Source organism: Mya arenaria, chromosome 17 (genome assembly GCF_026914265.1).
Source record: "Mya arenaria isolate MELC-2E11 chromosome 17, ASM2691426v1".
NCBI lineage: Eukaryota > Metazoa > Mollusca > Bivalvia > Myida > Myidae > Mya > Mya arenaria.
In genome coordinates, this window is record NC_069138.1 from 34,027,185 (window position 1) to 34,054,824 (window position 27,640).

A 27,640-nucleotide genomic window follows, 5' to 3' on the forward strand; every position below is an offset into this window, starting at 1 on the left:
CGGATACGGTGGCGTTCATTATATGCTAGGTGTATCTTATTTTAATACTTAAAATCGTGTTAAGTACGATTCCTAAAGAGTGCGTTTACATACTAAACATTTGTTGAAAACGTTTTTTTTTTACAAATATTAGCACTGGATTGTTTTAGTCTTTGGAAAACAGCAGACCGAGGTTAAGGGAAGTATTAACTGTTCAAACTAGGAACACCGATAGAGGCGATATACAATTAGAACGGGAACATATTCGGTACCCTATGACGACATCTCTTCTGGAAAACCAAGCGTTCGAGATGGCTAAGGAAAATCGTGAAACACTTAAGGACAATAACTCTCCCCCTGGTTATGTTCCAGGTAAGTTATCAATAGCTGCCGTATACTGTGAATGCTAAATTTAAACGCCATGTTTTTTTTTTGTTTTTTTTTTATTTAATATGTATTCAAACTTCCGCTCGATAAATATCATTTTATTTAATATAATATTTAATTAATAACTACTGAATTCATAATAGTTTATATCGTGATGTTTAAGCAATTCAGCAAAACACCTTTTATTAAGTGTGCTTGCGTTATACTTCTTGCTTCGCACTTGTACTTACGTCACACAAGGACACCATTGTTTTAGCAAGAGGTACTCTGTTCAAATACGTGTCATAATTCTCTATAATACAAATACACACCACAGTATACAACGCAAGCGTTATTTATATGTAACAAGGGAGACCTATTAATGAATTCAAATCATCATTACTTTGTCATACTTTGAATGCATGAGTGTAAGTTCATAAAGATTGCCTGATCACGATTTTGGTTTGAAGCAGTGCTTTTCTGAACTCGTGATGTTGTGAGATTGTGTTATTCTTTTTCTTAAAGATGAAATTTTATTATTAGTTAACATAATTATGTAATATAAACAATAATATAATAGTATAACTCGCTGTTAACATACCAAATACATCTGAGGTCATGTAGGTACATGGTTGTTAAGGGTATCTAAAGTATTCATTTTCTAGACTAAGCTGTATATAAAGTTGTAAGAAACTTGTCCTGATTTTCAGACACGGGGATTTTGTTATAATTAAGACCATAATATATTTTTAAGATCTATTTTGACTATTTGTAAGAAAATATATAGCGTAAAATACGTCAAATCTACTTACTTAAGGTATTGATAGGCTGGGTTGTTTTATAACGTAGTAAAGTGAACACAAAAGAGTGTATTCGAATATAATGATATTACGATGATAAAAGGCATACGAAAGAAATTATGATATTTTGTTTTTATTGATGTAATCTGTAGCTTGCTCAACGAATCTGTCTAAACTCGATGGCGACGTTGAACAAATTCAATCACACACCCCCTGCTCCTTGATTATTAGACTGTGTATGTCAAATTGATGAAAACAGATAAACAGTTGATATTCTGAATGGTCTGCATAATGCTGGTTAAGCCGATTATCTTTTTGTGTATCACATTTCGAAGGATATATTGTGAAATCAATATGCTGAGTGACTTCTCATGAGAGAAACTCCGTTTAAATGTGGACATCCGAATATGGCAATGAGATGCTGATTTACAGACAGTATTGGAATACTGCCATGGTCTCTGTAATGTGACTAATTTTCCGTTATATATATTAAAATATAAGGAGTGACCACTTAGTTTATCATAAAACTATATTTATAAATAATTGAAAAACACCATCTATTACGCAGTAAACTCTAGATACATATGTAGGCTTTGCTTTATTATTTTCAGAGTATTGCTTTTTTGTTTTTACCGCTATCAACTTCCTTACCTTGTCGCAAATTGAGATTATTTCATTGACAAAACATATTGTTATATCATAATGATATTTCATTGCTAGTGAAATGTCTTTATAGCATCAATATATAACTTTTACTTTTGTCACTCAATTAAAAAAAAAAAATGCGCAATCGCAGTTTTATTTGTAACATAATGTCACTGATAAATGTTAACACATGCCTGCTAAGAAGATGGAGTCACATATAGTGATTGAAGATTGCAGATATTACAAAAACTACTATTGTCTTCTGCCTGTTACATTGCAAAATTTGCATATTATTGTTGTTGTTCGGCTTAATCAGTAGAAATACATGGGTAAAACCGTTTTGACATAATAAAACCCATTAATTAGTTTACTGGTTTTTATTTATATTAATATTGTTATGATGAGGAACTGATTACCTCTTCTAGCCTTGTGTAAACAATTAGCTATGATGGCTATGATAACCTTGAATTCCCGGTAATAATGTAAGCTGCCAATAACTTGAAAGTGTAATGCACTTACTCCACTTAGTGGTATACATACTGTACGTACCTGGTGATCTGATTGTGAATAAGGATGCTAATTGATCTCCAGGTAATATAGGTTCTTATTATTGGCATAGAAAGGATCAACAATGATAATGGGAGGAAGAAACCGAAGAGCATGTATTTGCCTAAATCATATTATTATGATAAGGATGGTTATGATTAAAATTAGTATTAGTATTAGTATCATCACAACTTATTATATTACATTTTACATCAGATTTCAGATAATATTGTTTTCAATGATTCCAATAATTTTATGTGATTCGAATAATGCGCATTAACAGGTCTTAATTGTTGTCGCTATGTATTACAGCTTTTAAACCTTTGTGGAACAATTATTCCCTGACATGAACCTTCAGACGTTTTAATTCACGTATATATATATATACATTTTAAGATAGTTAACTATATTTGAAATGCATTATTTGCATAGTTGTGTAATATTTTTGTAACCTATTTGTTTTTCTGATGTTTTTAGAGCATGGGTCAAGTGAATAACTTATAAGCCAAAAGTTTGGCAACTTGATAAAATTGATGTCATTGTTTGTTTTTGTTTCTTTATATTATTATTATTTTTAAGACTAAATGTGAAAGTTACCTCGTGTTAATAAAAGAATAAAACAAAGCTAAACAATGATATAACATTGAACGGAAATGGAAACTCAATAACACGTGTTTCTTCATATTGAAATCAGAGTGTCATTGGAATCGATGACACCCGCAGTATTGTTTAAGCATAAGCTTCATCCCCAATACCAAACCGTTTGCAAGTTTGAAGAATACGAGAAATTGAAATATATATGTATAGCCTAAATGCTATTTATAAGCAAATGTAATGTGTTTCTCGCTGTTATTATAATGCTGAATTACAGTGGAGAGATATGTTCTGGGTTTCTGCTGTTCTTTAATCAATATCATCCAAACTGTATCTTACACGGAAAGCACTCACATTTCTCTATATTTCCAAACTAGAGCATTGTGTGAGGGAGATATTGAGCAGCTCTGGGAATGCTTTTTTAAAATAGTTCTGAACGATTTTTTAGAAAAGTTCCTTTGGAGTTTACATGTTCTATATTTATTTTATTTTGCGATTTGCTGAAGTGCCATTAACAGTTCTAGTAGTAAATTTGTGTTTTGTTCTCGAATTCGGAATAAGAATATGAATATAGCTAAGTCAATGCACATGAATTGGTTATCAAAATGTCTGTAGGATAATACGGATATATAAAGCACTTATATAAAAACATCTGGAGTTTAAGGGATCTCGTTTCTATATTGCATTACAGTTTTTAAGAATGTAGCAATTCATTCAACCCTTATCTGTATAAAATTAATTCCATCTGATTATAGCTGAAAAGTATATTAGCCGTAACGTCTTGGAACTATTTTGAGTCATTACAGTTGATGAAAAGACATACACAAATCACTTTGAACGCCAAATGTTATGTTTATAAAATCCCACTCCTTTCGCTCTGTTGTTGTTTTGTTTGTTTCCTGAATGGTTTAACTTATTGGGTTATCCGAGCAGCTGATATATCTTTGAGAAGATAGATTACTAGGCAATGTTTCACAATATTTATCTGCGCAATTTGTGCCAGTTATTTAAAGGGATTGCCTTGATTCAGGATCTTTATGGGACACTTTGGCATGTGTTTTTTACCGTTTTTTTTATTTATCGTTTTCTAATCGTCAATGTAGTGTTTGTACTTTTCTAAAAGATTGTGTTTATACAATGAATAATAAGCACTGGATTTCTTTTCCCTCTGTGTAGAACAGCTGACATAGAATAAGAGCGTTACTTAGTATTCGAACTAGGAAACCCGAAAGACGCGGTAGACAATTCAAATGTGTATATGTAAGGTGCCCAAATGACGACAACTCATCGGAATAACCAAGCTATTGAAATGGCAGAGGAAAATGGCGAAACATTCAAGGACAATAACTCTCCACTTGGTTATGTTACAGGTACGTTATCAGTAATTGCCTTTAATTTTCCTACTGACACAATGGTTTGTTTAATATTTTTTTGTTTTAAAATATTGCATAAACAGGTAGTTGTTGTTATGATCGGTACAAATTATTGTAATCATTATATTATTTTTACTTTATATTGTAATATATATGTACTTATTGAAAATATTTGCATCCCTTTGAGACAGATCAAGGGCTTTTAATATCAAAGATGTGTGTGTAGGTGCTTGTAATTTTATTTATAGCAACACTCCTCTGATGTGAACAGTGAACCTCTCGTCAAAGCAATGTTACCCTTCTGAGAACTATGTTTCTCTTTAAACAAAGGATATCGGTAAACAAGTTATTCTAGTGAACCTCTCGTTTAACCAGTATTCTTCTTTTTAGACAACCATAACACAATGTGTAATTGTTTCACGCTAAATTTTCTCTTGTTAAGAATGTGTATCCCGTGTAATATCAATGCATACCGTGTTAAGTGAGTTGAAATTAAGGCAAGTAATTTATTTTGATTAACCCGTGAACTAACTTTGCGCTTAATCATATATAATTTGATTGCTTTGTATTGAACGGAAACTAGAGATCAATTTACTACAGCGTCCATTTAGTATCCTCATCTGTAAGGTAATTGGATTTGTTCACGTGGATAGATTTTACTTCCATGACTAAATCTCAATCCAAAGTAACACGTTAAACTACTTCTGGTCCATCACAAGTGTTTGGGGGTTGTTAGTTAAAGCCATGTGAAAATTAAGTGATGCTTACTTGTCAAGTAGGACCATTTTATCCATACACTGGACAGGACACGTTCTCATTAGGGTGTTTCACTTCTTTCATTTACCGTGTTTACTGACATGAGTATTAACCGGGTGAACGTCTTAAATACCAATGTACTCTCAGGGCGCACCTAAGCATAATCAAGTAAGCCCAAGCGTGCAATTATTGTTGGCTCCTCCAAAATTGCAAGTGCTTACAGATCGAAATCGGCTAATGGATGTATATAAGCATGCAACGTTTTGTAAATAACAGTTTATTGTAATTTCACTGCACTTGGTCGTCCAGACTGCTCAAAAAATGAATATTTTATTTCTGTTTTCTTCTAGAAAGTCCAACCTGATAAAACATGTTGAGACAAACTAAAAGACGATCAGTACAATGTGAAGGCTCACTCAAGTATATGGACTATTATTTTTGTTACTGTAAAGGATCTCAACTAGTTATGAAACTTAATAAAACCGCCAAGCAAATGTTTGATAATGAAAAATGATCATGGGCTTTCTACTCCATTGATGTATAAATGTGTGATGGTATGTGAGGAAATAAACTTGTGTTCTGTTCAATATGCACCTGACCCAAAGTTTGTTGTAAGGCAAGTGTCCTCATAATTGACGGGCCTTCATCTTTTCAGAGCAATACATTTTTATAAGACATATTTCCTCTTTTTAGCGAAACATATGTTTTATTAGTCTAGTGTAACTTATCAAAATCTTCTGTTTTTATAATATGCTTTCTGGTGGTTTATAGAGATTAATCAATGATAGAAAACGGTGCAAATATAAATTGTATATTAATATTATAGACGTTTCATATAGACGTTGCATATCGTAAATGTCAACAATATCAGAATTGGTATCCCTATATTTTATGCAAGAACTATTTTTGCTGCTTGGCCCTTTACCAAATTTAAATCATTACTAATAATTGCTCTACTTGCACTAGTCTAAACGTCATATTTTGCAGTATTTGCATATGAATGGCTCCTTGGAAACACATTCATCCAATTTCCGATAATATTTAGTTTTATCTGACTGGGAGAGTGTATAAAACAAAGAGCCATAGCTCAATAATCCACCATTATTCTACATCAAGATGTGTTAACTGTATAAATGTTAAACATATTTAAAAATAGCATTAGTCTTTTAAATGTGTGCAAACATCTGTACAATCAAAAAGGTGTTTCCCGATGAAAAAGAAGAAATACATGTTGGGTTTCAAATCTGTCTATTATAGCCTTTTAGTTTTACTGTTCAATAGTTTTTAGTTTTCTTGTTTGTGATTTTATGTTCTATGTCTTTGGCGTTTACCCAGTGCCACTTAACCGGGTTTATGTTTAAACTTTTTGCTACTGAGCTTGTTTCTGTAGCTTTTTGCATAAATATTGTTATTTGTCCATGGAATGTTGAGAATATGGGATGTATGTTTGATTTCTCCAGAGACAGTTCGAATAAAATATTTTTGTGAGCAACACTGATTGATCATTTGAACATTGTACGTCAGCCTTACATGCATTACATTGTATTTATTATGTATTTATTATGAGCATTTGTTAAACATAGCATAGTAGAACTCGTTGAACTAAAACTACGATATTTTTACGATATATATTTTGATTGCAATTTCGATTCTGCTTACATCGTAAGAGAATGCGATATCATTTTATTTTGTTCAATTAAAATCATTCATGGTAAGTGCCTGTCAAATTTCTTTTTCAGAGTTTAAGTTGTCAGTTGTGTCCTATAGGTAGAAATGAATATTGTCTTGACAATATATCTGCTATTTGCCTACATTTAGTTATATCCCCGGGCTGGTAGTCATAAAGTATCTTAAGTTGATTTCTTAAGTTTTTCATTCTCAAATTAAAAGGAAAGCATAATTATTTCTTTCGATTAAAAAGTATGTATATTCAATAAAATCAATGTCGATAAAGTATTTCAGACATTTTTAAATGATTATATCATATGACCAGTGAGATACTTATCTTAGAAAAATGACTTAAGGTAGGATTTGACTTAAGATGTTTTATGAATACCGGGCCTGGATTCTTCTCCGCATGGTGGAGCTGGTTTTGATTACACAATGGACCCTTATGGGACAAAGCTAGTAGCAAAACACCTGTGCGATAACTCTTTTACGAGCACAAGAAACAAGGACAAACATTCACTAAACGGGAGACAGAGTAAGTACAATGCAACACAAATATACCAGGAAAAAGCATCACATGCAGACCACACATGCATCGATGTATTTTTTAAGCAAATGCTTGGATTAACTCATGTGGGATTGATTCACAGTAATCGTCTAGCAACCGTCTGTATGCAATTTCCATAATTACTCACAAGGATTATCAACTATTCTCCTACAGCACATTGTCTTCTACAAACAAACACGCTCTCCCCTAAACCGGTGTTATTTTGAAGTAAGCCAACAACTGACCAAAGTTGTATTGTCTATCCACGATGGCCTTTATACCTTTTGTATTCATGGCTTCTGTGCTCGTCACTGTATTACACTGTAGAACACACACTGGCAGTAGGCGGACCATTAAATACCCTCGAAAGTTGTAATTCTTTATCATAAAGCCTAGTACTTTGACTTTCTGCAATTTCATTGGCTAAAATTGTATAGGTTGTATTCTATTGTATGGTAGGGCTAAACCTAATGCCTCAAACTGACCCTTTGTTCAAATGTTACTGGGATTGTCCCTGCAGTTTCTATTGTTTTGTCTTTATATACACTGAGACTTCATAGCTTTGTATTAAGTGTCATCACGTCTCGCAAAGTCTATATTGCTGAAATTATATAACACCATTGCTGGTGTAAGATGTGAAAGCATGGACGCCGGGAGCCGTATTAATAAAGCATTTTAGTGAAACATTTCAACTTAGTAGAAACTCGCCTTTTTTGAAGTTGAATGTTCAATATGTGTACCAACACCAACTTTTTATGCGTTCAGGCAATTTAGCAAACAAACAACTTTAGAAGAAACAAGTTTCAAATAACAATTCTACAGGCAATATAAGCTAGAAGCATACTCATAAAATGTGAACAAATATATATATTAGTTAAATAGTATTCTGAGTCAGTAAGATGAACTAAAGTAATATACTGATGATAAAGAAGGGCTCCTTTGCTACGTTCACTCCACCCATTCTTAATCCGTGTGATTTTAATCATTTCATCTAACAATTACTCATGAATACGGCTCCTACTGTGTTTTATCAATGGCATACAAACTGTGATATACACTGAGAGCATACAAACTGTTTTTCTATCTATTTCTCGACTGTGCAATTATGTGCAAGCTACGTTTAGTAGAAAGAGGTCCAAGCAATATCCTATAATGTTTAATTTTATATCAGTTGTTGGTCGTTGGGAATATTATTCAGTGTCAGTACCAGCTGTAGCAGAAAATGTTTGTTTAATTGTGAAATATAAATGCACATACAGTCCAGTGGTTTGTATTCACTTCTTTTTGAGATATGGATTTTTCGAAATTGTGTTACTGCAATTCATGCCTAAAATGTGTTGCAATACCTTCCGAAAAGCACATGACAGGTCACGTTATATGTATTTGAATTGCCATTATACTATAATAATTTCTTACAGTCTATTGGAACACTTTCTATTATTTCCAACACAATTATTTACCTTGGCAAAGACAGTGAATGTTTAAATTAATTTTATTGTAACTTTTCCATCTATTGATTTTTTTTAAGTAATTGTTTTTTGTTTACTTTTGTTAATAAAATTAAGGTGATTAATTTGATATTATCCTGGTGCACTATTTTATGTATGTAGATTAGATGCCTTGTAACAGAGCAATATGTTTACCATTTCGCGTACTTGAACTACTTCCAAATACTTCTAAGACAGGGCTTTTATGCATTCAGGATGCTCTGTGAGATATTGTGAATATATTTTGGCATGCCGGTCTGAAGATATTGAACATTTATTTTTTTCAGTCCTTTTTCTGTCGGGATATCGTTGCTGCAACATTTAGTTTAAGTAGATATTAACGGTGTTGATGCACATTAAGTAAAATTCTGGATTATTATTCCGTTGTTAATGGAAAAAAAACTTGCATTCCACAGGAGAGTAATTCAGTGCTACAAAATAAAGTACCTACTCAAAGAAACCAGAAGTCATTAACAATACAAACGTGTTCATGTGAAGTGGCCAATGTCGTCCTCTTATCGGAATAGTAAGGCTATCGAGGTGGCTGAGGAAAATGAGGAAATGTTCAAGGACAATAACTCTGCACTGGGTTATGTTCCAGGTGATTTGTTTTATAGCTTTTAATATTTTGTGGAAAAAATGCATAGGTTACTTATAAAGTGCTTTGAAATTTCAAAGTGCTTGCGTTTAGTCTCAATGTTTGAAGTATGAGCACCTTAATTCCATATCTGATACGGTCAATGTAACTCTTGTTTTAGCCTCACTAAATGGATAATATAGTAGTATTTACTATACCTGTACAATATGCATATTTTAAGGGTAAAACTTGGGAAAAATTCAATTTAGCAGGATTTGATGAAACAATTGGTTGTCTTATATCCAAGATAAATACACAATATGCACACAAGTTAGAGTCCAATTTTGACGATATCCAGAAAATAGAGCGGGATACATCGGCCTTCCACCCGCTTTGTTTTCTGCATATGCCTAAATAGAACTATAACATATAATGACAGTTATAACAGGTTATCACAACCGTCAACTGGGGCTATTGTAAAGCATTTCGCTTATCTGATAATGCGTGTGGTTTTGATAATATATAAATATTGCAAGAATTTATATATAATTGTGGAAAAATGCATTCTTGATGAAAGGGAGATACATTCCATACTGTGACATATCAAACATTATGTTGACGTTACTCCATTTAAACTGATATTTTCAGTTAAAAGTCCACGCGCATGTAAAATGAAAATAAAACTAAAATGAGGAAAACGGTCTGATTTTTGCGACGAGAACAAATGGTGGATGGGATATATTTCGCATTGGTTCGAAATCGTAAACTGTGTTGTTACCGTCAAATGTTGGAAATCAAACCAATTTGTTTGTCATATTTAAACAATATTAGAGTTCTTAAAAAAGAATACAGCCTGGAATTGAATTCTGCATACGAACTAATATCATAAATACAGCTTAAACCTTATTGTCTCATTGTAAGTCGTACGTTGAATACATAAGTCTGTCGGTAGTAAAAGGTATTTTCAATAAAATGAATATAAGCTCTGATATATCTGCAAAGATATTCACATTCAGACTTAAAACTATATGCAAAAGCCGGTAGAATGTATTTCTAAGACAATTCTATTTTTACGACTTTAAATATGCTTTCAGCTTTTTCCCTCCGCATTTAAAGTTACTCGACGTATTTTGTAAGTCTCTTGTATTTCATTAAGGCATGGAAACGAAACAACGGAAACTGAAGCAATTATACATTTGCTCTTACATGTTTTTGAAACATGTTTTTGATACTTTTTAATGTTTACCATTGTTAATGTCTCTTACTAAACAAACTAGTTATAATACATAGTATATGCTACGAGCTGTAACATCAGATATTTCACTGCGCCACTTGGTGTCTCGCAGCAATGATTGTCGTGCACTGATGTTTAACAGAGTAGACGGTAATTCGGGGGATTGCTGTGATCAAATCAATATCATCCACACTGTGTCTTACACTAGGTTTATTAACACTGCAACTCTGTCAAATTCAAAATTGGAGCATTTTGTGAGAGATATATTTAGTAGCTCCGTGAATGCTCTTTAAAGGTTATACAATCTGATGAATACTTTCCAGACATACCAGATTTTGGCTGGTGCTCAATATAAGTCTTATTCGGATCAAAGAATAATATAGCTAAACGGAGTACTTGTTATTAATAACTTACCAATAGAGTGAATAAACCCAATGATGTATGACTATAGGTTTAACTTTATATGAATATTGAAACTGCCCATGGAATTTACATAAGTAGTAAACCTTTGGAAATATACTGAAGTGCCATTAATTATTAAATATTGAACGCTTGAATGCATATACTATTTGATACTGACTTTCAATATACAATTACATGGATTTTGGATACCTGATGACCAATTATAGTTTTGTTATCATTTGAAAGTAGTTCATGTGTTACAGTATGGAAAGAATATGTGAGAGTTATACCAAAAACAATATAATTGGCAAGCGTTTATGGCCATTTACGATTGCAAAGTAGGTCATATTAGGTCCGATTTCAATTAAAATAAAAAAACAGAAATAAAAAAGGTTAAATTATCGATAATGCTCGTTCGATTATGTCGCTCATATACCATTTTTTACACAATTATGAAGACAGCTGAAAAGCTGATATGAGTCACTCTCGAATCCGTATCCTGGACGGAAACCAGCTCTGTGCTCATATGTGAATACGTGAGAAGGTACTCGTGGTAGGGATCGAACCCACAACCTCTTTGGTGAGAGGCGGACACCTATACTAATACACCACTCTCACGTTCACTTATTTGTTGACATATTATTAATAAGTAAGCAATAAACCTTACAAATAACATTTATATTGGGTCACAAAGTATGAAAATTTAACACCATAACCAATGGTTCGTTGAAATAAAAAGCTTAATTTTTCTGCATCGGATAGCTGAATTAGATAAAAAAAAGGGTTCCTATTTGGTCCTGATAAATTTGTGTTTTAGTCATTCTTCAGTTATATTGCAATATAATTAAGAAACATTGAACAACTGTTGTGGGTTAATGTGGTTTGCTTACACGTTTGTTATGGTTATAATTTTCTTCACACATACACTTGATGCAATATTGCTCTGTATCTAACGATGTGTGTTAAATCTTCGACTGTCTTTACAATGCAGAATTAAGTTAATTACTTCCAAGTGCATACACGTCAGGTTTTCAAAATTGTCAAGTTTCAAGTCGCTTTGAGTGATATAGTCGGTACAATATTTTACATATTGTATTGTTCTTGAGATATTTGAGAAAATCTTTTTTTCTTTCGAGAAAATGCTGTTGATATTTTCAGATTAAGAAGAGTTTTATATGTGCGGATATTTACGCTAAGGACATATATTTTGTTTAATTGTATTCGTAACTGACTATGAAAATTAAATACTCGATCATGTCTCTGTTGTAAGTGGAAACAAATACATTACAAAGGAGTGTAGTAACACCAAGTTATCGAGATGGCTGAGGAGAATGGTACAACATTCAAGGACAACAACTCTGCCCCTGGTTACGTTCCAGGTAGGATATCTGTCCTTCGTAACATGTGTAAGACCAATGTACACAATTTAGTCCACAATAACGGCTCACCTCTTTGAAGGTTAATGTACATTATTACCACCCATATTTTACATATCATATGTCAATACAACTTTACAGAGCTATTTGATCCACCTTTTGCATCTTTGTCCATATGCCAGGGTGTTTCTTGAGAAACCTGTACGACTAGTTTTATGTACGTGAGTTGTCCGAAAAGCCTTTAGACTGCATTCATAAAAAAACACCCATGGGATGCATTTATAATTTTATCAGCTGACAGTTTTATCTAATATAAACAATTCCTGATAGTTTCAATAATATACTACCAAGTGGAGCTATATAACAAAAGTTACAGGTTACATGCCACGGAGTACTTCATAGTCTTATTGCGTCACGTCATTTACAGTTTTTCGAAACGCGCTCTTTCTGCACCTACACACATTTACGGTGGCGTTCAACTAAATGCTTGAATATATGTCCGCACAACTCTTTCTGACGTCATGCCTCGGTTGTTCTCAAAGCGAAGCGATGGTCCTCTGGATCTTCGAAGCGATATCACCCCGTATATCATTCTTTTGGCTCGAGAAGATTGTAAAATCGAACTGGGCCAGGTCCGGGCTATAACGTGCTTGACTGATCCTCTCGTACCCCAAAAAGTCGATTGTCATCAAGGTCTCGTTGCAGCTGTTGTTAGGACATTTTACCTCGTGTTTGGCCGCCAGTATATATCTGTTTATGTCAGTGTACATAGTGTTAGCATAAATTTAAAATAGGACGAAGCACTTAGTTCAAGGTCAGTGCGCCACATGTTAGGTCAGTGCGCCACATGTTAGGTCAGTGCGCCACATGTTAGGTCAGTGCGCCACATGTTAGGTCAGTGCGCCACATGTTAGGCCAGTGCGCCACATGTTAGGTCAGTGCGCCACATGTTAGGTCAGTGCGCCACATGTTAGGCCAGTGCGCCACATGTTAGGCCAGTGCGCCACATGTTAGGCCAGTGCGCCACATGTTAGGCCAGTGCGCCACATGTTAGGCCAGTGCGCCACATGTTAGGCCAGTGCGCCACATGTTAGGCCAGTGCGCCACATGTTAGGCCAGTGCGCCACATGTTAGGCCAGTGCGCCACATGTTAGGTCAGTGCGCCACATGTTAGGCCAGTGCGCCACATGTTAGGCCAGTGCGCCACATGTTAGGCCAGTGCGCCACATGTTAGGCCAGTGCGCCACATGTTAGGCCAGTGCGCCACATGTTAGGCCAGTGCGCCACATGTTAGGCCAGTGCGCCACATGTTAGGCCAGTGCGCCACATGTTAGGTCAGTGCGCCACATGTTAGGCCAGTGCGCCACATGTTAGGCCAGTGCGCCACATGTTAGGTCAGTGCGCCACATGTTAGGCCAGTGCGCCACATGTTAGGTCAGTGCGCCACATGTTAGGCCAGTGCGCCACATGTTAGGTCAGTGCGCCACATGTTAGGCCAGTGCGCCACATGTTAGGCTAGTGCGCCACATATTAGGCCAGTGCGCCACATGTTAGGCCAGTGCGCCACATGTTAGGTCAGTGCGCCACATGTTAGGCTAGTGCGCCACATGTTAGGTCAGTGCGCCACATGTTAGGCCAGTGCGCCACATGTTAGGCCAGTGCGCCACATGTTAGGCCAGTGCGCCACATGTTAGGTCAGTGCGCCACATGTTAGGCCAGTGCGCCACATGTTAGGTCAGTGCGCCACATGTTAGGCCAGTGCGCCACATGTTAGGTCAGTGCGCCACATGTTAGGTCAGTGCGCCACATGTTAGGTCAGTGCGCCACATGTTAGGCCAGTGCGCCACATGTTAGGTCAGTGCGCCACATGTTAGGCCAGTGCGCCACATGTTAGGTCAGTGCGCCACATGTTAGGTCAGTGCGCCACATGTTAGGTCAGTGCGCCACATGTTAGGCCAGTGCGCCACATGTTAGGCCAGTGCGCCACATGTTAGGTCAGTGCGCCACATGTTAGGTCAGTGCGCCACATGTTAGGCCAGTGTATATTTTTCGAGAGTTTTAAGTCTAAAACAATGGAAGTGTCCCCAATGGCGGCCGAAACACGCGAGACACTGTATGCAAAACGTGATTATTTTCTTTACTATATTGTTCGATGTAACATAGAGCTGACCAAGTTTTAGTTCGTAAACTCTTACCAGGGATTTGTTGAAATTCCGTTTGTATTCCACCGGAAAGACTTTTGATAATAACAATACGGTTATGTGCAAAAGCTTTTCTTGCGGGCTGACTTGTATAGAGGAATTTCGCGATAAGAACCATAAGCATTAATTTGTATAAGCTATTGACCTGCAGGTGCTATTAAATGATTAAATGATATAACTTACAGGCACCATCGTATGCTTACTTCCCTTAGTTTCTTGTCAGCCATTCAGTAATTTTTAAAGAAAATATATGTGAGTGGTTTGAAGATTTAGACAGTTTGAATTAGCTCGTAATAAAATTTTAATATCAAAGATCACGCTGCTTTAAGTGTTTCACAAAAGTTTTATACGTATTCGATTTTATCTTCATTTGCACGAATCTGTGTGTTCGTATAAATATCAGTGACATTGAATCCGCATCCCCTTTGTAATGTGTACAAGATAATTGATTTGCGTTGAAATATGGTTCGGTCATGGTCGTTTTTAACCTGCCCCAATTTATCAAAAATGAAAGTTCAGTTGTCATTCGGCGCTTGATATAGTCGATGCCGTGACCAGGATTCGAACCTGGGTTGTCGCGGCCACAACGCGAAGTACTAACCACTATACGATCACGGCTACTTCGCTGAACTGATGGTAAAGCGAATTAGGCCTAATAAGAATCTTATCAATGACTAAAGTGTCTAAAGTGACTTGAACGGAAGCTGTCACATAATTGAGCACGTAGTGAAAACATCATTTATACTTTGTTTTAGACCAGATTACGTTTTGATTATAAATAAAGATTGTGCAAGATATACACACAGCTATTATAGGCAATAACAACTGGCATTGTGGTAGACTAGTAAATAACTGGCTCTCATTATACTCTTGGGTTGTATTAAACGTAAGATTGAGAATTTGGAAGATAGTCCATTTTCTTCACAAACGTGAATGAAAATAGCGTGTATGAGGCTAGGTATTCCTGGGTATTTCATGCAGGAATTACGTTGTCTCTTGGCTGTGTACCAAATGTTATTTTCTACCCTGGTCCTGACATTATCAAGACGAAATGTTTACACAATTATGGTTTAATGGGAATATCACATGCCATATTTCAGACACTGTTAGAGGTTTAGCACAATCACCAAACCGAAATGGAACCTATATACTTGAACTGGACCTTTACTCCGAACAAATCAGATTTGTATAAATACCCAAAAACAAATTCGCAGCGGATTTCTGGCTGTTATGTCTGACGGTGTATAAAGTTACTGTTTTCACTTCATTCTTAAGATATCAAAGAACAATCTTCATCCAAAGCATGAAAACAAATTTTCGTTTGATTGATCTCTTTCTTCGACGGTAACGATACATGCAATACTGTAGATAAAACATAGGTATTATTTTTAGGAATCATCAAGACAATTAAAGAGTATTAATAAACAGAAAATATAGCGTACCTGCCTTATCTTATTTCTAAATAGCATCGGTCCTACAAATATACAATCCGTATTATAATTACTGTTCAAAAATCTTAATCTATAGTTTTTTATCCTAAATATTATATGAACAAATAGTTGATACCAACTAAGTTCTCCAAAAAATGAACACTTTCTGTGTTAATATTTTTTTTTAAAATTAACAATATGTTCGTTCGAATGTTTTCAATTTCTTTTGACTTTGTATCTCCCCATATTTTAGAAGCCTTATTTAAAGCAAGAGCTACAAACGTATCAAAGAGTTAAGTCTGAACCTTTGGTACAACCAGGTGCTGAATAATAATAATGTTTACACCATACTATTTCTTGAATGAAGATGTGGTACGTAGGCCCGTCTTTCATTGTCATTCTCTACAATTTTGGTAGGATGTCTGCAATTTATGTTTTAGCATGAACTTGATGTTTGGGAATAACGTTTACACGGGAACCGACATGTTTTGATAAATGGAACGATTTATTTATGGGCATCAATGTGGAGATCGTAGGCTTTACAGCTTGTAAAACACGGCCACTTAAATATTAATTATAAAATGTATCTCACTAACAAGATTGCTGTTCATCAACGATGAAGGTACATGTATATGATAAATAAATTATTATGGTGTTGCAATTTGCATGCACAGGTCCGTTTGTAACTTCGGAAGTTTTCCTAAAGAACTAAATTAGTATTCATTACCATAATTCTTAAACAGATCTGTGCATATATTGTCCATGGAATTGGTTTCAAAATATTTCTCCAGGGACAACTGCATGCTATTTCCATAATGATATATGTCCAGTTCATGCTTTTCCGACAAAATTGGCTGGGTCAACATTAGCATTACTGATTGTATTCCACAAACAAACAAAATCTCCTTGGAAACAAGCATTGTTTTATTGAACAGAACAGAACAGATTCAATAAAAGATGCTCACCGCCATATACAGACAAAACATGGCATATTACATGTGTTAGGATATAATGCTTATATATTGTGTAAATTTTCCAAAGTGTTGTTTCTCTGGCCTTTTTCACCCACGTTTGAACACAGACACATACAGAATGTATGATGCAGAACCACATGTGTCGGGCTATTGATCACGTCACGGGACATAATACAACCACTTATCATGATTCCACGACAACTTTTCAACACACTAGTAAAGCTTGTTTCTAGGGTTATTAGCCAAAACCAAAAAAACAAGTATCGTTGCAGTTTACGCCATGACATGCTAATTTGCGATTATCACTATCTATGCCTATGAGCGCCTGTAACTGTCTGGTTCAAAATATGTGACGCTGCAGCATACATTTTGATGTCCGTGCTTATGTTTTTAGGTAGAGCCTTAATAGATAGCTGCACATCTTGCAATACCATATGTGACAGTATCAGACAGTGGAAGGAATTTTTACCATGTTTTGTCATCATGATCACTGCTTGAAGACATGGCACGATTCAAATTTAATAATAAGCTGGATTTCTCGAAAACCGTTACCTATTTTTAAATACGGTCTAAAGTTTGATTGCTTTAAAATATTACGAATTTCTATTAATTAGTTGTTAAACAAGGGCTATTTAGTTGTTACGTCACCTTTTGGTGAATATCTTTATATTTATGTTGTGAACGATTTATAACAATAAAAGTCTCGAAAGAAATGTCTCATTCTTCATATATATCATTGGTAGAAGTTGACGGTGCTTTGCAATGTTTTAACTTTGAGTGGTGTTTTATTTATATGAGTGTGTGTATGTGAAAATACTTTAAAGAGTGAATGAATTTAAAGATAACTGAGAGGGAAAAGTTAAATAAGTGCCGTTTTGTCAGATGGAGATCGTTTATGACTATTGTACGCAGTTCGACATGAAATATGTACCGGTCACGGTCGTTAATAACCTGCCCCAATTATTAAAAAGGACTAGTTCAGAGAGTGACATAGACATTGCCGTGACCAGGATTCGAACCTGGGTTGTCGCGGCCACAACGCGAAGTACTAACCACTATACGATCACGGCTAGCTCGCTGAACTGTCTATACAGCGATTCAGGCCTATTAAGAATCGAATCAAGGACTAACTTAAGTGTTTCAAGTGACCTGAACGGAAGCTGTCACAGAAAGTATGATACCATACGTGGAAGTATTGGTCAGAGATGCTAATAAAGTTTGGATATAATTAATGAGGTTTCAATAGGTGTCTATGTTCTTCAGACTTTGTGCATATATCGGTATTGCACAATGTATCAATTTTAATTTCAGGAGGTGTAGACTCAGATGATGATCTTGTCTGTTGTGGCTACATACTCTGGGCTCTGTCTATGCTCGTTATCATTTGCACCCTTCCGTTTTCACTGTGCCTTTGTATTAAGGTAAGTGCGATTTCAATTTGTATTATATAGCTGTATATACACGATATATGTCAACATCGGTACCCAGTCTATTTATAACGTACAGTTAAGTACTATTGAATACCGAGAGCAAATTGAATTCGGAAGCCTCGTTTTCAAGAATGTAAAGTGAAACCGGATGTTTGATTTGACGCATTAGGCGATACGGCTATAACCGAATAGTCGCGGTTTAACACACTAATACTTTACGAAGTTTCGCTAGCCTATCCACCTCGGTATATTGTGTAGAGCAATCGGAATATTAAGACAGCATGGGTTTCGATGACATTTGTTAGAAGATATAAAGGTCTATTATGCTAAACAATGATTTGAATATGCTTATTCTCTATAAGGATACATGCCCATCGATTCTTATCATTTTGCTCTCATGTTAAGTATAACTGGTGAACACATCACGTGATTTTTGCTTGTACCCCTTTCTCGCTTGAGCAACCGAATAGTTAATATTGGCCTTTTTCGTACACATACACGATCTTTATGCGGTCATCTTCTGCTTGTTTTTGTTCCATTGGTTATTTTTTGGAAATACTGATAAGAGAAAAAACATTATTCCGACTAAAAGTTGTCCGAAATATTATCAACATTCTGTAACATATGGCTTAAAACTGTATGAACAATTGTTCATCGACTCTGATTGGGTTGTTTGAAGCGATTTAAAAATGCTTATGAATAATATATGACTTTACCATGCCATATATTTTTGTCCTGGTCAGGTGGTCCAGGAGTATGAAAGGGCCGTTATATTCCGCCTGGGTCGCTTATTATCAGGAGGAGCCAAGGGACCAGGTAAGGTAAATTAAAGTGCCCAAGTTTAAGAGGGCAATATATCGAGAAAATGTGACTAAAGCGCATCCATATTGATCGAATGTTTAACAGACCCGAGAGAGTAAAAACTGTCGCAATTCAAAATATACATATTCTTTGAAGCCAAGAAAATGGCTCTAGTGAAAAGAGTTGGAAAGTGAAATAATTTGATTTAATAAAATAAGAGGTAAAATTATGACGTTGTAGTTGTTGTTCAAGGAAAATTTTCAGATTTAGCATTTTCGCATTTTCGCCTTGTAAAGCTCATACAATTATTCGTTGATCTGTTTTCAGGGCTCTTTTTCATTGTGCCATGTATCGACTCCTACACCAAGGTCGACCTGAGGACGGTGTCATTTGATGTGCCACCACAGGAGGTAAACATGGTTTTGTTATCCAAGGAATGAACGTTTTCTGTCAATTAACAGTTTCAATAAAACAGCCACAAATGTAAATGAACAGTTTCAATTAAACAGCGACAAATGCCAAATAACAGTTTCAATCAAACAGCGATAAATGTCAAAATATCAAACCGATACTAAAATCATGAAAAGTCATAAGTAAACAACGACTGAAGTAAATACACAGTTTCAATAAAACTGAAACTGATGTCAATGAACAGTTTAATAAAACCGAAACTGATGTAAATAAACTGTTCCAGTCAACCCATGACTTATGTCAATGAACAGGTTCAATAAAACTGCGGCGAATGGCAAGGTACAGTTACGATAACACCGCGACAATTGTTAATGTACAGTCTCAGCCAACCCGCGACTAATGTCAAGGTACAGTCTCAGCCAACCCACGACTAATGTCAATGTACAGTCTCAGCCAACCCGCGACTTATGTCAATGTAAGTCTCAGCCAACCTGCGACTAATGTCAATGTACAGTCTCAGCCAACCCGCGACAAATGTCAATGTACAGGCTCAGCCAATCCGCGACAAATGTCAATGTACAGTCTCATGGTACAGTCTCAGCCAACCCGCGACTAATGTCAATGTTCAGTCTCAGCCAACCCGCGACTAATGTCAATGTACAGTCTCAGCCAACCCGCGATACAGTCTCAGCCAACCCGCGACTAATGTCAACGTACAGTCTCAGCCAACCCGCAACTAATGTCAACGTACAGTCTCAGCCAACCCGCGACTAATGTCAATGTACAGTCTCAGCCAACCCGCGTTTAATGTCAATGTACAGTCTCAGCCAACCCGCGACTAATGTCAATGTACAGTCTCAGCCAACCCGCGACTAATGGCAATATACAGTTTCAGCCAAACCGCGACTATTGTTAATGAACTATTTTAATCGAACCACTACTGATGGCAATGAACACTTTTAATCAAAGCGACTCGCTTCATACTTCAAAAGGATCTCTCACCCATTGCAGAATATTTAATTGTCTAAAGCAAAAACATTTTATTATTGAAACTGATTAGTTGTGAAGTACCAGAGTAGAAATCAATTAGCAACTGAAAAGCTTCGTACGATTGCATTTCTGCAAGGTATGTTTACGATGTATTTATGACTATTTATACCTTGCGGCGGATTAAAGCATTTTAAATGGTTGGCGTATCTGGAAGATTTAAATGCCTTAAAACATTTTCCACATGTCAGCATTAAACAATTATCAAAATGAAACGAACAATATAACCTATAGACCTTAGGGAAATTGCTTTACTTTTTGTGAATCATAGTTGTTAGTTTCGTCTTTAAAAGTGTTGCTTCATTCACAGATATGTATTATGTAAAATATTATGTTTAATAAAGACGAAATAGAATTTTAAGTGTCTACCCAACGCGACCACATCCATCGATGTACGTAGAATATATACGAATACCGTTTTTACGAAATTGAATCAACATGATTACAAAATATCATAATTAAGCGATTATATCCAGGTGTTGACGAAGGACTCTGTAACGGTCGCGGTCGACGCGGTGGTTTATTACCGGGTGTACAATGCGAACACGTCAATTACTAACGTGGAAGACGCTAACCGGTCCACGCGCCTCTTGGCGGCCACGACGCTTCGGAACGTGTTGGGAACGAAGAATTTGAGCGAGATTCTCGCGGACCGTGAGGCAATCTCTCACCAGATGCAGGTATTGAAACGCATGCGCTTTTGTCATTTCAAAGACGTTTTGAATTCCTTATTTTAAACTGTTTCAGTGTTGTTAATAAAAGTATAGTTATTCAAATTCAGTTGTAAGCAAACAGGTTGTTTATTTTGTATATTCAGACGTCTCTGGACGAGGCTACAGATCCGTGGGGAGTCAAAGTGGAGAGGGTCGAGGTGTAAGTATTCATAGATATAAGATTTACGAGGGCATGCTCAAGAATTAATTTGGTGAATAGAAAAAAAGACGAGAGTATGGTCGAGATCCAAGAGGGTGGACCAGTATTAGGAGGGTTTGGTCCAGAATATGAGAGTTGGGTCGCAATCCACGAAATTGGATAAGTATTAATAGGGTTTGGTCCAAAATATGAGAGTTTGGTCGCAATCCACGAAGTTGGATAAGTATTAAGAGGGTTTGGTCCAGAATATGAGAGTTTGGTCGCAATCCACGAAGGTAGTCAAGTATTAAGAGGGTTTGGTCCAGAATATGAGAGTTTAGTCGCAATCCACGAAGGTAGTTAAGTATTAAGAGGGTTTGGTCCGGAATATGAGAGTTTGGTCGCAATCCACGAAGGTAGTCAAGTATTAAGAGGGTTTGGTCCAGAATATGAGAGTTGGGTCGCAATCCACGAAGGTAGTCAAGTATTAAAAGGGTTTGGTCCAGAATATTAGAGTTTGGTCGCAATCCACGAAGTTGGATAAGTATTAAGAAGGTTTGGTCCAGAATATGAGAGTTTGGTCGCAATCCTAGAAGTTGGATAAGTTTTAAGAAGGTTTAGTCCAGAATATGAGAGTTTGGTCGCAATCCACGAGGGTTGTTCAATATTAAGAAGGTTTGGTCCAGAATATGAGAGTTTGGTCGCAATCCAAGAGGGTTGTTCAATATTAAGAAGGTTTGGTCAAGAATATGAGAGTTTGGTCACAATCCACGAGGTTGTTCCAGTATTAAGAAGGTTTGGTTTAGAATAACAGAGTTTGGTCAAAATCCAAGAGGGTGGCCCAGTATTAAAAGGGTTTGGTCCAGAAAACGAAAGTTTGGTCATAATCCACGAGGTTGTTCCAGTATTACGAGGATTTGGTCTAGAATACGATAGTTTGGTCAAAATCAACGAAGGTGGTTCAGTATTAAGAAGGTTTGGTTCAGAATACGATAGTTTGGTCAAAATCCACGGGGTGGTCCATTATTTAGAGGGTTTGGTTCAGAATACGATGGTTTTATCTAAAATCATGTGTCCAGTATTTAGAGGATTTGGTCAAGAGTACGATAGTTTGGTCAAAATCCACGAGGGTGGTCCAGTATTAAAAGGATTTGGTGCAGAATACGATAGTTTGGTCAAAATCCACGGGGGTGGTCCATTATCTAGAGGGTTTGGTTCAGAATACGATGGTTTTGTCTAAAATCAAGTGTCCGATATTTAGAGTATTTGGTCAAGAGTACGAGGTTTGGTTGAAACTTACGAGGGATTTGTTCAGAATCATGAGGGTTTGTTTAAGAACAACGTCGATTCGCAGCATACACAATCAGTTTTACGGCTTAAGAGATGTACTATTTGGTTTGATGACAGTCTGATATTCTAAGCTTAAACTTGAAAATATTCAAAGCACATGTGTCTATAACTATTAACATGTATTTACATTCTTTAAACGAAACTTGTCATGTTTTACATTCCAGTAAGGACGTTCGTTTGCCCGTTCAGCTACAGAGGGCCATGGCGGCGGAGGCGGAGGCCGCACGTGAGGCCCGGGCTAAGGTCAGTTGAGTTATGATTTTAAGGCAACGTGAGATTGCCTTTTAACACTTTTGGACTGTGATCGCACTTTAAGGGTTTACAAGGCTATGCTCACGTGTCCGCGCTCATGGAAAGACTCTTCCTATCATTGTGAGGCAGAATTCGTAATGTCGGAGTATACGACTCCTATAGTGACAATTATTTTTATGGATTTCACAACTACGTTAACATCACCTTAACTGTAGAAAAACTAAAGAAAAGCTCAGAGCTAATGTAAATCATAGTGCATGTTCAGAAAGTAATATTGTCATTAACTTGACATGAGTTCATACAACTATGTATCATTATATACGATTTCCGTCGTGTTCTGTGTTACCGAATGATAAACTAAATAATTCACATGTACTTTAAATACCTCAATCGTGACACATCTTTTTGAAAAATCTTATTAGTTGAAGGCAGTATGTTCCTCATATTCAATAATAGTTTGTGTATTTAATTTGACATATGCTTACTCTCCGACAGCTGATGTGTTACCTGTATAAGAATCGTTTTCTTAAGTATCATAATGTTTAGAATTTCTGATAGATGAGTCAATGAAATCAGGGACAGTATTCAATAATTATATTATTTTTACCCGAAGACATGTCTTAGTGATTCTTATCAGCCTATTGGTCAGCTAAATATACAGGCCAATCAAAACTCCTAGTTTCTAAACTTACATTTAAGTTCAATGTATGTTGAGTCCAATAACGTAAACAGTACCCTCATATATATGATTGTGTGCAAAAATGTACGCCATTTTCAACTATTCATCCGTTTACTTTAAAACACAAACATTTCCACTTTTAACCACGGGACTATTTTTCATCCTTAGGTGATAGCGGCAGAGGGCGAACAAAAAGCGTCACGTGCTCTCAAAGAAGCGGCAGACGTCATTTCGGAATCGCCCGCAGCCATCCAGCTCCGGTACCTCCAGACGCTTAACACAATCTCGGCGGAGAAGAACTCCACAATCATATTCCCCCTGCCCATAGAACTGTTTTCCTCTTTCACGAGAAGAACTCCACAATCATATTCCCCCAGCACATAGAACTGTTTTCCTCTTTCACGAGAAGAACTCCATTATCATATTCCCCCTGCCCATAGAACAGTTTTCCTCTTTCACGAGAAGAACTCCACCATCATATTCCCCCTGCCCATAGAACTGTTTTCCTCTTTCACGAGGAGAACTCCACAATCATATTCCCCCTGCCCATAGAACTGTTTTCCTCTTTCACGAGAAAAACTCCACAATCATATTCCCCCTGCCCATAAAACTGTTTTCCTCTTTCACGAGAAGAACTCCACAATCATACCCCCCCCTGCCCATAGAACTGTTTTCCTCTTTCACGAGCAGAACTCCACCATCATATTCCCCCTGTCCATAGAACTTTATATTATAGCTGTTATTTTAATAAATGTCAATATCTTTGTCCGCCCATTGGCTTTCCATTGCGGAACCCATGAGTTTTTAATTTTAAGTTATCTACAAAATGAAGTAATACGTGACGGTAGTATGCCTATAACTACTGGAATTGTCAGGGTCTCTAGGATAATCGTCTGGTATCTTATTGATTGTATAGCGAAACAACACTAATTCTAGCCCTTAATGAATTTAAACATTGAGTTTCAGTTGAGCTTTTCAGACTGAAGACACCATTCAAGAGTCCTTTTGTACTGAAAACCGTTTGTAAATGCAGGTTTGAAGGAATATAAACATACCTACTATCGGCTTTTGAGTTCAATGCCTTATATATGATGAATTGCACCTGTGTCTGCATTAGTCATATTGTGCAGTGAGCTAGAGTGTTTCCTGTTATGTGCATACATCTAATCATATCTATATGTATTGATATCATATCATTATCTTTTCCCACCTAAGTTGTCATACGAGAAGTTTTATCTTGTCTAACTTATTCAGTTCATGTTGCTCATTTGAACTCTGTATTGATAAAAATCTTATAGCGTAACTCTAGTTAATGTGCCCACTAGGGCAGGCAGACGCTTACAGGGTGAGGAATCACGTGAGAGCCAAAATTTCAACTTGACGGAATTTTGTAGGAAGACGCAACACTACAATTTTGGCCAAGAATTGCATCATTAAAATACAAGAAATTAACGTCACTTACTTGCTTGTTTACATCGGTTGTGACCCATGGTGACTCATGTGAGAACCCTTTTGAAGTGACGTGATTCCTTACCCTGCTCAACATAAATGCTTTTTCTTGTTATTAAGCTATAAATATTATTTCTTTACTTAGCTAACCGTCTTTAACAGTACAATTTTCTTTGTTATCACAACTGGTGTTCGTTATAATTAAATTATAATAACTGTATACATAAGTTTTATTTTTTGCAGCACCATTTTTCTTCGTTAGCATTTAACTATGACCGTTATTTCTTTACATCGCTGTGGGTTTCCTTAACATAATAACTGTTCTTTCGGGACATAACTGTTTTTCTTTAACATTATAATAGTTATTTCGTTACATAAATGGGGATTTCCTTAACACTTTAACTGGTTTTCCTTAAGATTATACCTGTTCTTTCTTAACATAAGTGTTGTTTATTATCATTAAACTATAAATGTTCTTTCTCTTTATAAATGTTTTTCAGTAACATTTTCACTGTAAGTTCTTAGGAAAAGTATTTGTCCTGAATATCTTACGTACGTTTTTTACGTGACTGTTTGGCCTTAACATAATGTAAAACTGTTCTTCCAATACCATATGTGTTTCACTTATACATATTTACATGTTAGTATAATACTGAAATATAACACAGGGTGCTTTGCTCATTTTATTAGTTCCATAAAAAAATAAAACTTTTGACTATTTTACTCTTCTCTGAAGTAAGTGCCATTCGCTATACTGCTGTTTATTGTTGCTCGCCTGTTTCATTCGTAACAACTCGGTCATCTCCGGCAAACTTCGGGTTAGACCTCATGAATAGGCTTCAAAATATACGAAAATGTGATGAGGTGATTAACTCAATTATCATTATAATAAGTAGAACCATGCGAGAACGTGAGAGTCTTGCGGTTTCCAAAACTTTGGGCACAATCGTTAAATACGTGAAAACAAAATTGGAAAATGTATATTGTTGTCATTCTATTTGTTACATATACCACACGTATGGAAGCGTATATCGTGTATAATAAAAAATATGATAATGTTCTCTTGTCGAATTGTTTTATGTCGACTTAACGCGTTATTTTGTCAACATTATGTCGACTTCTGTTACTTGTTAACTGGATATGTTGGGTCGAATCAGGTTAGACATGTTATGTCGACTTAATGATAAATGATAAATCGACAAAGTATTATTTAACATATGTGTCGATAAAATATCAATCTTAATATCCACTTTATATGTGGAGAAGTCAGCATAAATTCGCCAGCATGTTATGATGTATGTAGCTCGTAATGTCGACATGAAACTGTTCGACACAAGACTACATGATGACGTCATCAGTACACACAATATACGCCTCCATAGACATGCGCATTGGTTTCTTCGCTTTATAAATATATAAATCAAAACTTGTTTATGTATTTTACAAGTCATTTTATATGTCTGCTTTAATATCAACAGAAAACACATTGTATAAATGCTCTTTGATTCAATGCAAGTAAATTCTCAATTTATTTTCCTTTTTGTGTCAGTAATTTAATACGTGATTGATGCCGGACGTTGCTGATAAAAGACCTAAACTGTATCATCTTTACTCCGATAACAGTAACATTATCGTATAAAATAACGAGATTTTAATGAAATAGTAATGCAATGATAATAAAATAATGAATTATTATCATTCAAGGAAGTGCAATAGTTTAGCCTTATATTTACGGTTAATATCTATTTTCATTCATTATTTGATACATATTCGTCGTAACCTATATAATTGATATGTATTCCTCATTTCTGTGCTAGAAGTTGAGTACCTTATAATATAGGGTGCGGTTATCTAGGTACAAAGGCGTATTTCTATTTACTAGTTATTCAACAAGGGATGTTTAGTGGTTACGTCACTTTTTGTTGTATATTTTATATATCTGTTGTCCATGTCTAGCGTATCTATAAGTATCATCTTTATTCCATATAATAATAACATTATCATATATAATAATGAAATAATAATGAAAGAATAATGAACTATAAATGAAATGAAAATACAATAATGTAATCATTATTTTTATTTGCTATTGGATATACGTCGTAACGTATATAATCGATATGTATTCCCAATTTCTGTTCTAGAATTTGAACATTTTATTATACAGGGTGCGGTTATCTGTGGTTACAAAACCGCATTTCTATTGATAAGTTGTTAAACAAGGGGTATTTGGTTATTACGACACTTTTTGTTGTCAATGATTTGTAACAATAAACGTCTCTCAAAAATGTCTCATTCTTTATATATAATATTTGTAGAAGATGTCGGTAACGATGTAACTTTGATAAGTGTAATACGTATATGAGTATATGCATGTAAAAACACTTAAATTAGTAAATGGGTCAAACAATTAT

The 27,640-nt window shown here is 35.7% G+C and overlaps 1 protein-coding gene and 2 non-coding genes across 5 annotated transcripts; 1 reads left to right on the forward strand and 2 right to left on the reverse strand.

Annotated features, from left to right (window-relative positions):
- LOC128222872 (band 7 protein AGAP004871-like) lies at positions 1-27,508 on the forward strand. 3 transcript variants are annotated; one of them, XM_052932033.1, is made up of 8 exons: positions 1-351; positions 18,267-18,376; positions 19,129-19,201; positions 19,514-19,596; positions 21,121-21,324; positions 21,462-21,517; positions 23,011-23,089; positions 23,946-27,508. In XM_052932033.1, exons 1-8 carry the CDS (start codon positions 255-257, stop codon positions 24,159-24,161), a joined length of 918 nt encoding a protein of 305 aa, XP_052787993.1. In that variant the 5' UTR covers positions 1-254; the 3' UTR covers positions 24,162-27,508. The 3 variants fall into 3 exon arrangements, with proteins under 3 accessions (XP_052787993.1, XP_052787990.1, XP_052787991.1); XM_052932030.1 differs by lacking the exon at positions 1-351 and adding an exon at positions 3,940-4,300; XM_052932031.1 differs by lacking the exon at positions 1-351 and adding an exon at positions 9,054-9,362.
- Positions 15,098-15,169, reverse strand: Trnah-gug (transfer RNA histidin (anticodon GUG)). Its single transcript has one exon. It is a non-coding gene; the product is annotated as a tRNA-His (tRNA).
- On the reverse strand, positions 17,954-18,025 carry Trnah-gug (transfer RNA histidin (anticodon GUG)). The gene has a single exon. It is a non-coding gene; the product is annotated as a tRNA-His (tRNA).
- Positions 27,509-27,640: the final 132 nt, after the last annotated feature.